Below are 14,227 nucleotides of genomic sequence, written 5' to 3' on the forward strand. Positions count from 1 at the left end.
TGAAACCTCACATCATTCTTGAATGGAGAGTGCGGCCTTTTTCTTCAGTGTCTCTGTTTCATGAAGCCTCATCAGCCCACTCACTATTTCTGTATCTCGCTATACAATTCATTTTATAACGTCTTTATCATGATTAAAATGCATTTTAGATTTTGATTTCTTTTCATAAAACAATATTTGCATATTGATGAAAAATGCTTGATATAAATGAGATAATCCAAAACCAACTCCTGAGGTTTAAAAAAATAAAATAAAATAAAATTGAGAGTGAGAAATAACCTCAGTTTGTATTGTTCAACGTATAACACCCACTTCTGCCTCCCCCACAAAATATTTTCTGTGAAGTTTTAACAAAGCGATAAAAAGGGTTCACGGTTATCTCGATGACAGGAGGGTGGTCAGTTCAGTTCCACCACTTTGACATTCATTATTAACAGTGGCTGTGACATTTAACAACCGTAGGAAGGTAAGGCTTGTGCGTGGGCTTTCTGCCTGAACCACGGTCTGATCGGTTGGCGGATGTGGCTTCCTGGAAATACCCAAGTGAGCAAACACTCCGTTTGACTATGCAATCTTAAAGCTTTCACGTGTGCTCTGTGTAAGTCTTGAAAAATAACGTTGTGAATCAATCTCAGGTGGTTCTTACGAGAACTGAGATTAAATGAGGATCCAGATGAGCCTTTTTTGGATATGAGTGCCGGCTCACTCTGAAAGTCCTGCTTTTCGAAATGTGCTGGTGACCTGAGGAGGTCACGTAAAGACACTTATTGGTCAACATTTGCATTTCACAATAATCTGAATTCATGATTAAGATTCACTGTGGCTCTCACCAGTTGTTCAATACTTGGTTCTTCTTTACATAGAGCAGAAAATGTATCCAGATTAACTTGTTAAAGTTATGTATCTTGTAAATAAATAAATCGGTGAAAATAGAATGTATATGTTTTTTTGTTTTTTCTGGATTCTTCAATGCATTTTGTGAAAACATAGATTTAAATGTAAAACACTGTCAGTGGATTCACGAAAGAATTCACGAAAGTTTCCTGTAAGCATAGAAATAATCATCCTACTATCGAAGCCAAAATTTCATCATATCACAAACAAGGTTTCCGGTTAAACAATGACTCAGTCTTTCTGAAGAAGTTTCAAAATCTTAAGTACAGTGGACTTCTCAGGAAGGTGACTATCTTCAAGATTCTTATCAAGCTCTGTCGGTTTCAGACTTTGCACATTGATACGAAAATAAAAACTATTTTCGAATACAAAAAGGGTAATATGAAAACAATAATGATTAAATAACAAATATAAACCAATTAAATCATTTAAAATATCATATACTGTAATAACAACTAATACATTTAACAACATTTTCAGGACGAGTTTTGTAACTAATTCAATGTTTGTTCAGGATGTGAATGCAAAGCGAAAATCAAAATGCACGAGGCCATTAAAAACATTGAGCAATAACTTCATTTCACGAACAAACTTGTTATTAGCCAGCGAGCATCCATTCATTCAATTGTTGTTTAGTTTAACGGGAATGCGCTTGTATGGGAAAGACTACATATCCCATAAAGCCTTTTCAGTTTACGGAAATACGGGCGCTAGTTAAGTGCGCTCGTTTTGTTGCACGTTGTCGGGGGGCTTTGTTTGGTGGCACGGCGGCTATGCGCTCTCACACTGGAACACCGCCACGGCGGCACACGCAATTAAAAAAAAGCCCTCCACTGATGATAACCGTCGCTGTGCGTACGGTGTCGTGTTTGTTGTTAAGCTGCATCTGAAATAATTAGCCTTGTTTGATTTTTAACATCGGTTTTAATGTAATGAAACCTTTGTATCCAGATGAGGAAGAAGACGAACACACTAATATTCGCCAAAATGAACTGATGCGTAAGTTAGTTTGTACATAGCTCGTTTTGCTAACACTTAGCCTCAGAGTGGGGTCTCCTTAGTTGTGAATATGTTTTCATTTCGTATTGTTATTGTTAATATCCTTCTTTGCACTGACTTCTTCTTGATAGACATAGTTCATGGACTTTTTTTTTAACGTCCTTTACGTCACTCACAGGCGACAGCGTCGCTTGACTGCCACCTGCAGCTTGTTGCGTTGATCTTTGACTTGAGTCTGATCTCTTTACGTTCATAACTCGCTTTTTAATGCAGTTTTTCCTACACCAAACTATACTGAGCGCACCTGACCTTTATTTGAAATCACATGTCTATCGCCCAAGAACATGTCCTCTACACTCACAATTTTAAAACTCACATTATAGTATAGATTGTATGCCTGTTATTTTTCAGATCACCATTACAGTTTTCCACAAACGTCATAGTAGAATGTAACATGTTGCTTTCTATTAGTCTCAGAATGTGACACACAGAGCATCCAACAATTCAGTGGTGCTTTGGAGCAGGGCAACACTGATGGAGAAGATCAGGAGGAGGCCAGGCGCAGTGAAGGAGTCTTCCTCACTAATATGGATGAAGTGGGGAGGTCTGACTGGAGCCCCAAGACCCAGAGTGAAGCAGGTGATGCTGATGACAGACACTTCAGGACGAAATCACACATCAACTGCTACCTCTATTATAGTTCAAACGTTTCTAAATTATACATAAATGAAACAAAAGGATGATGGAAAACCCCCACATAACTGTGATAGTTCTCTGATATTTGTGTTTACATGCAGTGAATCAACTGAAGAGTCTACTGCTGAAGCACAGCAAAGAAGTGTCTCCCCCATTCTCCTCTCCAAAAAAGCACTCTGCTGTTAAGGTAACTAATCTTTATATGATCGTCTTTGAACTGGTGTTTTGTACAGCAGGACAGCACTATGAAATCATCATATCCTTCCCTTAACCCCAATTGAAGACCAAAAGTCATGTCAGTTTATGTACTTCTTTCTGGTCCGAAGATGACAATGTCAATGAACAGCTTGCTTACATTATATCACTGTATACATATCAATGTACTTCTGTTTTAGTCTTCATCTGTTATGATGCTTCCTGTCTACAGCAAAAATAGGACCAATATTTAAACGTCTAATCGTTGGAAAACGTTTGTACTTTGATTACCTGTACAGTGGTACCTCGGTTCTCGACCACAATCGGTTCCAGACAGCCGTTCGAGAAGCGATTTGTTCGAAATCTGAATAGATTTTTCCCATTACAATGAATGGAAAAAAAAAAAAGCGTTCCAAGCCTTAAAAGAGGCTTTTGTAGGAGTGAATGTAGAGTGTCTGCTGCAGGTGCGCTGTTCCTCTATGTGTGTGGCTGCAGCTGATCGGTCCGTGCACGTTATGTTTTTTCAGGCTTTTTTCAGGGGCGTTCGAGTTCTGGATTTTCGATCGAAATCAGAAGTTAAAAAATCTCGAAATTTTTGTTCAAACTCCGATTTGTTCGAAGTCCGGCATTACCGAGGTACCACTGTATATCCTGTTTTTGCTCATCCGACTCCTTCAATTTCTTTAGTTCTATTTACAGTTATTTTTGTATTGTCATAGTTAATTTCCAAGTTTTCATTTTAGCGGCTCCAGAAAGAGCAGAAATCCAATGTCTCTGCAAATCAGGATTTTGTTCCAATTGCACATGACCAGTCAGAGTACATCCAACATCTGGAGGCAGAGGTCAAGTTCTGCAAGGTACAACTGAATGCATACTTCATTACTGATATTGTTTGTTAACCTCCTCGTCTCTGTGCCACCAGGAGGAACTTGAAGGGTTGAAGCGTCGCATCAGAGTTGTGGTGGTGGAAAACGAAAAGCTCCATTCTGAACTGAAGTCCAAACAAGAGTCTTTTCAGGATTACATGATTCAAAACTCACTGGTAGTGAATTCTGTCTTCATGGCAATGAATGCTCTCATTTTACTTACTGGTTATCAGCTCTAAATTGGGGGCGTTCTGTGGTTAAAAAATGGTGTGAGTTTTCATTGAGCCGAGAGTGCCATCTAGTGGGCTCTGAAAATGAGTACCGTTACATTGCTCCTCTTTCTAAATGACACTGTTTCATTTGCTCCTCAGGTGAGTGAGGATTTTCCAGCCAACAACCACTCAGCCAATTCCAAAGGCATCGCTCTGCGGGAGGGAACACAAAACTACATATGGAAACAGGAAATGGTAGATATGCCTCTTCTGCTTCTTTGTCCTGGTGTGGACTGTACATTTTTATTTTCTGTTGTCCATCTTGGTCCGGGCTTCCGAGCCATTACAAATGTCTTAAGTTGAGTTAAGTTGTTTTAAGTTGATTTGTTTTAGCATATCATTCTCTTATTTGTTATTATTATTATTAATAAATCATTTCCCCTGTTTTTACACCACTTTTGTGATAGTTTTTTCTTAGATTAAATGGCTTCCTTTTTGTCTTGAAGCACAATGTTCTTGAATGTTTTTACTTCTTTTGAAACAGATATAATTTTAATTCTTAATTACTAATTAATAATGACAGTTATTAATTGCATTAATTTCCAATCAATGTAAATTCAGTGGCAATATTAACCCCACTTCATCATCCTCTTGTCAGGAACAACTCAGAGTCATCCACAAGTCTCAGATTGAAAGTTTGGAGGCTCAGATTGTCTCTCTCAGGTAAGTGGCTGCCAGCTTGACCAATTTCACTTCTTCAAACAACTTCTTCCAACTGTGTCCGTGACTAGGAAGGAACTTTCGGTGAGCCAGAGGGAGTGTGAGGAGGTGAAGGTTTTGCGACACCGAGAGAAGCAGACTGCAGACGCCCTGAGAGCTGGTGGAGGTCCCCGTGTGTCCGGTCTGTGCATTAAGTGCGCTCAACATGACGCGGTGATGGCTGGGTCACATGCAAACCTGCACATGCAGACCATTGAGAGAATCACTAAGTAAGTGAAAAGGGAATTCTCTGTGTGACCTTCATTTTTCAAAGTCATTTTTCTGCTATCCCACAGGGAGCGGAATGAGTTACTGATGACTCTCAATACTGTACGGAAGAGTCATCAGGAGGCGCAGCAGAGAGAGTGGGCTGCGTGTTTACAAGTCAAGCAGGCCGTGGAGATCGTTGAAGAAGCTAATGTTCAGAAGGCAAAGGTCTGTGGCTTCTATTGTAGACTCCTTCTTCAGCGCAACAATGTTCTCGTTGCTACTCAACAAAATACAGTAGATCCTGCCGTTGACTGCATTTCCCGGGGAAGTGGAGTTATTTTACGCTTTTGATGCAACAACATATTCATCAGTTGAGCCTCTGGATTAAGAATTTTTTGGACATAGCGTCAAGTTCACATCAAAAATCCAACTGTAATTCATCTAAACATAGAAAGCAGATCGAAACTGAAGGTAATTTGTATGATGAAAATGTGTGCTGCATAATGTAGGTACTCCATGTGAGGCCACCCGTTTAAGGTTGAAGTGATTCATGTTGTTTCATTTTTATTTTGACTTGTAGAAGCCGCCTTTTTCACACAGAAGATCAAAAATCTGCTTCTATTTTCACTGTTATTTTTGTGGTAAAAACGCAACAGAATTATGTTGCCTTTTCACTGAAACTCTGAAGGCTCTGTTGCACCTGTAAGATGCCACTATGACACCAGTTCTTGCTGCTCTTAGAAGGTGCAAAAGAATTAGAGCCGATTGAGTCAGAAGAATCTGCAAAATACAAAATGTTTAATTTACAGCCCGCAGGATTCACAACCGACCGTTTAATCTGACTGTTGTTGAGTCAGACACTGCAGAGATATCTCCATCTGAAAAATCCTCAGTGTGAGCGCACTTACCAGCTTAGTTAAAAGATGGACACAGAGGTACTTTTGTCTCGTCCTAGTATTAATAGACTGACTGCACAGTTGCTTTACCACTATGTGTAATTTGTGTGAAAGTACATGAAGAAGCAGCCTGGAATATGTTCTGTCCCTGACAGATTGTGATTTAATTTTCCTACTGTTTTGGTCCAGGTGCAGATGCAGTTTGAACAGTTGAGCCGGGAGCTGTCACGACTGAGGGATCGTTTACAGCAAGAAGCCAAGACCATGGTGCAGAAGCTGGCTGCTGCACGAGACGACGGCCTCACAGAGGGCCGCAAACAGAAAGAGGAGCTTGCAGATATAGTAAATATTGAAGCATCCATATTGAATGAAGCTGATGTACTTTTGAGTGTTGCTGCTGGTGTTTAAATATACACACGTAGTAGACAAGTCCTGAGCAGAGTTCACTTGATGCACAGGTCAGAATCCGTGTTGGACAGTCAAGCAAGAATTTAAGTGCTTTGTCTTGTACAGGAAGAGTACAAGCGTGAGTTGGAGAGTTGCTGGACAGGAAGCGCACACTTTTAGCTTTGATAGAAAAAGTTTAGTTATATTATAGAAATATATTAAGCTGCTGAAATAGTCCCCATCACTGCCAGAGTCTGAGAAAAGTGAACTCCCTTCACTGTTGATTTGACCAGACAAAATGCAATGTTATTTTTTTTTTTTTACTGGCTATTTTTTGATTATTTTTGACTCCCTTCTAATTGTTTCCCAGGTAGCCAGGCTCTCTCAGCGTGTAGCTGATTTGGAATCCCAGCTCGACAGAGCTCACAGGGACAAGAGCTCCCTGACCAAAGAGCTGGAGGAAACGCTTCGTCGACTTACCACTCTGGAACAAGAAAATACCAAGGTAGGCCCAGTGTTTGGGGGAAGCTCTTATATATTGTGAATTAACTTGGGGTGATGCGTGTTGCAGGTAAAGGCCGATGTATCTTGCAGTGTTAAAGAATCTTTAAAAAAATTCTTGAATCCATGCGATGAGCCGAATCACTCTCAAATGGAGTCACTTGTTCCTCGTTCCATTTCACATATTTCCTGAAAATATCATCCAAATCCATGCATAACTTTTTACTTTATTTTGAACACAGACAGACAAACTGGTGAAACTAATAAAAACAGAAAAAAACATGCATCCCTGAAAATGACGATTAGTGTAAGAACATGGTCAAAGTTCCTCATGGCCTGACGGTCATTACTGTCTCTTTATATGAAGAATTACAGAGAAATCTCTATTTAAAAATAACAATTGGCAAATAAATAAGGCTTTATAACAGAAAATTAAGGCATCATGACCTTTAGCAAATTTATATTAGTTTTAGTCAATGTAATCTACCACTACATAATTTATTTTGTCATTTAATTTAGTATACTTTACTGTATCAAGACTTGTTTGGACTACGGTAGTTACTGAGTTGTAAAATCCACGGCATCAAGTGCAAACATTCGAACCATGATTGCTTGGGCTACCTTCATACTGCACAGCGTAATGCTCAATTCGTTTTTTTTTTTAGAGAAATCCAATTTTTTTTGCTAGGTTGTTCATATTTCTAATGAAATGCAACTTCTGTGTGTGAACTCTAAACATGTGTCCCACATGCGCAGTTGAGAACACAATGACGTCACACCCCAAAGAAACATCTGGTGATTTTGGAGTTGTTGTGTACCGGTTTCCAGGAAACAATTTCTGTTGCTGCTTCGCTGACACTGAGTCCATCTGATTCTGATTCTGATCACATACGAAATGGACCTGAATTGTGAAATAGAATTGTACTGTTCACATTGACACTGATAAAAAAGAAATCAGATACGTCACATATGCGCAAAAAATCTGAATTGACCTGCATTGTGAACGTAGCCAGTAATTCAACATAAGACGTTAGAATTAGGCAAATGATTATGTATTACTATTAATGTCCACTTGATGGCAGCAACGACTCATACGGTCGAATCATTTAGTTCTCAAAATGTATCGACGGTTGTGCGGCATTCCTTTTAATACAATTTCTGATCATCTTACTGACATGGTTAGAGTCAAGATGTATTCTGAGTAAACAAGGAAATCCCCTTTCAGATCAAAAGTTAGTCCCACTGACTAGTTAGATGGGTCAAAGCTGTCTGAAGCATTAGAAGGAAAGGAGCTGGTTTAAAGAGTGATGTCCACTTAACCATTACAATGCAACTTGCTCCTCTAACCCATGAATTGTTTCACCTCATACACACTATGTGATGCTAAGTGGAGTGCAGCAAAAGGTGGCAGTACATTTGGTTGTGTGACCTTTGAAAACCACAGGGAAACATTTCTCACTGCGGTCCGAGTTACGCCTAGGCATTGACTTGGCTTCCAAAATGCAGTATCATAAAGGACTAGTACATCTGGTCATTAGAGATTACAGCGTACTGTAGTACATAAAGGAGCCTGACAGCACATTTAGAGTACTTAAGAAGTTGATCCTCCGAGTGCCATGTCTTAAACAAGATCGCCTACACCACATAAAGATAATAGATTTATCGTCCACTTCAAGAGTAGTGCAACGCAAATAAATATTTGAGTCAGTTTATAAAACATTTTAGAATGATTTTTTCTTGTTTCCCTGCTCCAAGGTGTGTGTGGATCTCCAGTACCAGCTCAGTCATGCCCAGCTCCAAAAAGAGGAGGCAGAGAGAGAACTCCGAGAGCTCAGCTCCAAGTCCAGTAGACAAAAGGAAAAGGCTGCTCAGGTTTGTCTAGAATTATATATGCAGTATCAGACACAACTCACTGTCCTTGTGTGGAAATTGAAGCTGTGTTTTCAGATTTTTAGAAATTGTTCGATGATTTTTTTGCTGTAAAACATTCCTCTGGAATTTAAGTTGGTCAGTATATTATTGTTGTTAACTGTACAGGGCAATGTGTAATTTTAATTACAGACTGTCGACTAAACACTACTTTAACAATCTGTGATAGTTTTTACTTAACAGACCATTTTTGGTTCAATTGTGATGCTTTTAAAATCAGCTCTAGTGTGAGTGTTCGTTGCCATTGAACCCGGCACCTGATTCTTTTACAGCAGTACTTTTGATTTAGTCTGATACACTTTCAAGTTTAAATTTTTCAAATTTAAAGTCATGCCTTTAGTCACATATTTTAAAGAGGTTAGATGCAGTTATTATTCTCATTTTTTAATCACTGAAATCTGAGAACCTGATATTTTTTTCTTGCTCAGATGCCAGGCCACTGAATAAAAAGATTATATTTTAGTGCTGATGTTATTATAGTGAAGAGTTAAGTGTCTGAGGGTGTAAAGGGGTTTGTATTTGAACCGTCCACTCACCTCCCTGTCTCTCCATCTCTGTGGGACAGGAAGTGGAGCGGCTGAATTTGGAGCTGGTTGGCTGTCGGCAGCATCTGGAGGCGGTCCAAACCGACGGGAGCCAATGGCAGACCGAAGCTCTGAGCCTAGCAGAACAGCTGGCAAACGCCCAACGCCAACTGCACCTCACCAGGTAGTACCTAATCCTATTATACGTGCCACCACACACACAACACACACATATAGCCATATACACGCCGTGCTCCCCTCTGCCCAGCTCCTGGCCAGCTTAGCTCAGGCCAGTCCAGTCCAGTTCAGACCCGCACACCAACTGTACAGCACCAGGTAACGGCTAATCCTATTAGACACACCGCATACACACTAACACTTGTGCGCTCCGCTGTGCCATGGTCTTGGTACCAACTGGACCTCACCAGGTTACCTTTAATCTTGACAGGCATGCCACAACATAATGCAAAACATACACACACATACAGTGCAGTGAGACACACACACACACACCACCCCCTCAGTGTTCCCAGGCCGATGCCCAGCACAACAGATCTAGGAGGGTCAGTATGGCAAACAAACACACGGAGGGCAGTGTGGACCAGCACTGGACAGACTGGCCCTTGTGCCACCTGCTATCACCTTACAGCCGCTCTCACAACAGGGTCTGCCGGTTCAACTCCATGTTACCTCGCACTGCATCCTCTCTCACAATGTCTATTTTTATCCTTCTCCTCTTGCCAACTTTGTCTGTTCTTATCTACCATGCTTCATTCTTCTCCCCTCAGTTTCTCTGAAAGCTTCTTTCTTCAAGTGTTTCCGTGTATCCTTTTCTGTGTGTGCTCTGTCCTCCCTCCTGTCATCTGTTGGCTGTTGTTCCCTTTCACACCATTTCTTGCCAGAGTCACGCCAACTAATGCCAGCAGCCCAGGGCGCGCTCTCACCCCTGCTGCCCACAGCCAAGAAGTTTCTGATGGGCACAGATGTGGCGCTGGTGCCCTGTGGTGCTCCAGGCAGCAGGGTGTGTGTGTGTGTGTGTGTGTGTGTGTGTGTGTGTGTGTGTGTGTGTGTGTGTGTGTGTGTGTGTGTGTGTGTGTGTGTGTGTGTGTGTGTGTGTGTGTGTGCGTGTGTGCGTGTGTGCGTGCGTGTGCGTGTGCGTGCGTGCGTGTGCGCGCGCGCGCGCGTGCGTGCGTGCGTGTGTGTGCTCAGCTCTGATCTGTGTTTAAGTGCGTTTGTAGTCGGCTGGCTAGCTTCAACATGCTTGCTGTCCTTCTCTATGTTTATGTATTTTGTAGCCAGTTGCGGAGAAGGCCAGCCGTACTTCGGTGGCACTGTAATGACTTTGACCCGCACTAGAGGGCCACTAACTGGACAGTTGACCACCAGGTGTGTCTGAACATGCATGAGCGATTTTTATAGTTTTGTCTGGCTGTCAACAGCTGTTGACTTGGCTGCCAATGTCGCCATTTGAAATGAAATTGTGACCCCAGGTATTGGGAGGCTGTTTTCTGAGGTTTTTGGGAACCATGAAGGTTTCTGAGCAGAACACTTTGCAGAAATTCCACAGCAAATATTTAAGTTTCCAAGTACATTACACTTAATCACTTTTTAACTAAAGTAAAGAGTAAAAACAAACAGTAATGCTGTAGATTGGAACACTTATGAATGAATTACTTGCTTTTTTGCTGTTAATAAATAGTAATTATGATGTTGTTTAGACTGAAGGTTTGGTCACACCCCTTGATAAAATATAGTCAGGCTTAACAAGATGCCAATCAGTACTTCATAATAATTATTTTCTGGCTCGTATGCTAGTAATACACACATCAATAAATAGTTTATGTATTGTAAAACATGATTGTATTTAGAACTTCTGTTTTCAGTGTTGTTGTTATGCTTTGTTTAGTGTTGTTGGCAGGCTATATTTAAGATGTGAAATACAGTTACAGCTTTGGATTACAACTCAGGATACTCTTCATTCACTATCTGTAAAGAGACCTTTTTATTGTCTGTGGTGATATTTTTTTTGTACAGTCATGTATTTTTATACATAACTTTTATCTAATACATAATTGCTGTTAACCATGACAAGTGAACTGTGTACGGTTCATTTAGAAATAGAATTAATAATATGGGTGTATAGAGGAATAATTTCCATGTCAGTGCCAACCATGAGGCTGGAAGTGTAGTGGCACAATGATAAAGTCTGCAAATTCAAATAGAGAGGTGAATATTTTGGCATTGGCATCTGGCAATAGTTCTCCAAGTTTTCGTAAATAATGTTGTTCATGTTTCTTGCAGCTTTTTTCCCTTTTATTATGATGTGCTGAGATTTTAATCATGGAGAGGCTGTTTGTGTGATCGACTTTGGTCGGCAGTTCTTTGATTCTCTCTTGCAACTTTCATCCGGTCCCCTTTGTGGCCCAAATGATCACAGCTCGCTTTCAAACATAAGATGCGAAGCGACAGCCTCTGTTTGATTTCTGAAACCCACCTTCCAATTGGATTAACAAACACTTATCCACAGAAACACACAAAAGTTTATACGACTGCGAATCAACATCAGCCTCAGGACCGCCTGTGCACACACACACAAGCACACACAAGCACACAGATGCATACAGGCATTCGGGGCTCCCATGGCGGATGGTGCGCTGCGCTGTGCTCCAGGATTGGATCATCAGCCAGCTGCGAGTTGGGCAGCCCGGGATCTGTCCTAATCCTCGTCACTCTGTTCACATCACCTCACTCTCTCTCACACATTCCAGTTCCGGCCCCAGCCTAGCAGAGGGCTTTACTCAGATTGTTTTGTTTGTTTGCTCCTGTCTCGCTTAAACTTTCTTCCTGCTCTCCTTCACATTTCTACATGCGCTCACTCCGATCCCGGAGGCCCGAGTGAAAACTGCCGGGCATTACTTTGGCCATTGTAAGAGCCAGATCAGCAGTGGATGATTAGATAAGGGAGTTAAAGCTCTCTTGTGTGTTGCTGGGTTTTGATGCTGTGATTATGTTTTGAATGATTCAAATAGCTTTGAAGCATAAACTTGTTTCTATATTGCATTGGAATCATGCAATGAAGAGCTTTCTGCACAGCTCTAAGTTTTAAGTTCTCCGGCAGTAATGTTTGAATCATCATTTTACAGCTTTATCAGGAATGTCCGGGCCCCAGGGGCCACAGTTGAATTTCATGTGGCTTCTAGACTCTGTCATAGGTTACATTCATTGTAGTCTTAACCATTAACAACCAGAGAGCTTTAAGGTGTTTCCATTATTTAGTCCAACCCCTGTATGTGGCAATGCTTTCAACTACAGCAACATTCTCGACTCATGTTATTATGTTCCTGCTCATCTTTTTAAAGCAGTTCACACAGCTTCAAGACTGAAATCTGGCCCAATGGAAGAGAGTTTGGACTCCGCTGGTCAGAGAGAATTTAAGGCATTGATCACAGTGATAAGGTTTTTTTGGAGGACTCTGAATGATGTGGTTATTGTTTTACATCTTAATTGTGTGTTTCAGGTAAGAGAATGAAGAGGGTACATGTTGAAGTAATTTAGATAATATGAAAAGGCTTTGTTGACAGAAGTGAAGGTTTTTGCTACAGCCATCATGATTTGAATTAGTAGATGCTCAAACTAGGTTCTATTTGAAGACATCTTTGATCCATAATTGTTGTCTTTCAGAACGTTTTGGCAAATCAAGGAAATAGGATTCATATTACAAAAATGATGTGTGTGATGTGTGTGATGTGTGCACGCAGTTGTAGAACCACTGTTTTTCCACAAAAAATGATCAAAGTCATACTCACACTTCATATAGAGTCGCCGGATGCTTTTAGACTGCCTTGTTAATGCTGAAACTGAGCATTTTATTCACCAGGAAGTGTACTGTTAAAGTGTAATGTTCTTCCAGAAAGTTATGGATGCTGTGACATCAAGGAAAAAGTCAGGGAGCTTGTGACTGCTGAGAGATTTTCTAAAAGTTTCTGAACACTATTAAACATGTCACGCTCCTTGCTCCTTTTTTATGCAACGATACCTACTTCTGTCTTCGTGGTTTGTGTGAGCGTGCTGTCGAGGTCTGGAAAGGCGGCGAACAAAATGCATGCCAGTGTGCGAGGGCGGAGAAGTGTAAATGAAGAAGGTGAGGCAGCAGATGCCACAACCCGCCAGAGGCTCGCTTTCAGCAGCGAGTGAAATCTGGGCGCAACAAAACTGCTGCAAACCAACTCGGCGGGAGGCCCTTGTCCAATCACGGCCCAGAATAAAAGGGCTTGGGCGTCACACAGTTGCTCTGAGGTGGTGGGGGCCCTAATGAACCCTCGAGCGCTGCCAGCAACTATGCAAACACACAGCACTTCCTTCAACCTGACATGCTTAAACACCATCGCCTCTCGCTCCCACACACAACCTCAACAGAAACAGTGTGACTTTGAGAGTGTGTGTTTGCTGGAGGACTTATTAACTAATTTGTGCTGTTTCTCTGTGTGCACCTCTGCACTGCGCCAAGTGTTTGTGCCTTGAGCTGTTCTGGGGTCACCGAAGTTTGGTGCCTCTGACAGCGACGGGTCAGTGCCAGGTAGAAGTAGAGTTGAATTTTTGTGAATGTATGTGTATGTGTGAGTGTGCTGGTCTGCCGCCATGTTGTGGGGTAGCAGATGGCACCATGGTTGGCAGGGGAGGGGCTGCTTAGCACAACTAATCAGACAGTTACGGATAGGGCAGCTGGGAAGACCGTCAGCCAGCCGTTGGTGTGTGCGTACGTGCCCGGGTTTGCCACAGAGTGCCATGATGTTGACAGTGGTGGGCCCGCTGGCCTGGTGGAGAGACCTTGCCACGCTCTTCTCTCCTCGCTGTTGGAGCGCTCTCTCCGACTTCCCGCTTTCTCTCCTCTGTTTGATCTTTTGTGTGCATCTGCTGCCTCTCTGTTTTTCCAAGTGCAAACATTTATATGATAAAGGTTTAGAATTTGGTTGATGCCCTTTAAATTGCATTACAAATTAGAGGTAGACACATGTATTAACCAGACTCGGACAGTGCAGCTCTCCACCAAGCTGCTGATTTTATCTGTAATATGGGTTTTACCCAATGTTATTGTCTTAGATTTAAAGCTCACACTTGGTTGGCCGTTTGTCTCCATTGAGATCCTTAGGTGCAGGATG

General features: G+C 41.6%; 1 protein-coding gene across 3 annotated transcripts in view; it reads left to right on the forward strand.

The window, feature by feature from the left end:
* The first annotated feature begins 1,737 nt into the window (after window positions 1–1,737).
* The window catches only part of sdccag8 (SHH signaling and ciliogenesis regulator sdccag8), a 35,314-nt gene continuing 22,824 nt past the window's right edge, over window positions 1,738–14,227 (forward strand). For all 3 annotated transcript variants that reach the window (XM_053875773.1, XM_053875772.1, XM_053875775.1), the window contains exons 1-13: window positions 1,738–1,893; window positions 2,365–2,532; window positions 2,691–2,776; window positions 3,528–3,641; window positions 3,707–3,826; window positions 4,022–4,117; window positions 4,521–4,585; window positions 4,654–4,851; window positions 4,918–5,056; window positions 5,917–6,069; window positions 6,485–6,619; window positions 8,371–8,487; window positions 9,110–9,252. In XM_053875773.1, coding sequence (XP_053731748.1) covers window positions 1,827–1,893; window positions 2,365–2,532; window positions 2,691–2,776; window positions 3,528–3,641; window positions 3,707–3,826; window positions 4,022–4,117; window positions 4,521–4,585; window positions 4,654–4,851; window positions 4,918–5,056; window positions 5,917–6,069; window positions 6,485–6,619; window positions 8,371–8,487; window positions 9,110–9,252 — 1,601 coding nt within the window. In that variant the 5' untranslated portion in view covers window positions 1,738–1,826. The remainder of the gene's footprint in view (window positions 1,894–2,364; window positions 2,533–2,690; window positions 2,777–3,527; window positions 3,642–3,706; window positions 3,827–4,021; window positions 4,118–4,520; window positions 4,586–4,653; window positions 4,852–4,917; window positions 5,057–5,916; window positions 6,070–6,484; window positions 6,620–8,370; window positions 8,488–9,109; window positions 9,253–14,227) is intronic.

This window comes from Synchiropus splendidus, chromosome 9, assembly GCF_027744825.2.
Source record: "Synchiropus splendidus isolate RoL2022-P1 chromosome 9, RoL_Sspl_1.0, whole genome shotgun sequence".
Classification (NCBI taxonomy): Eukaryota; Metazoa; Chordata; class Actinopteri; order Syngnathiformes; family Callionymidae; genus Synchiropus; species Synchiropus splendidus.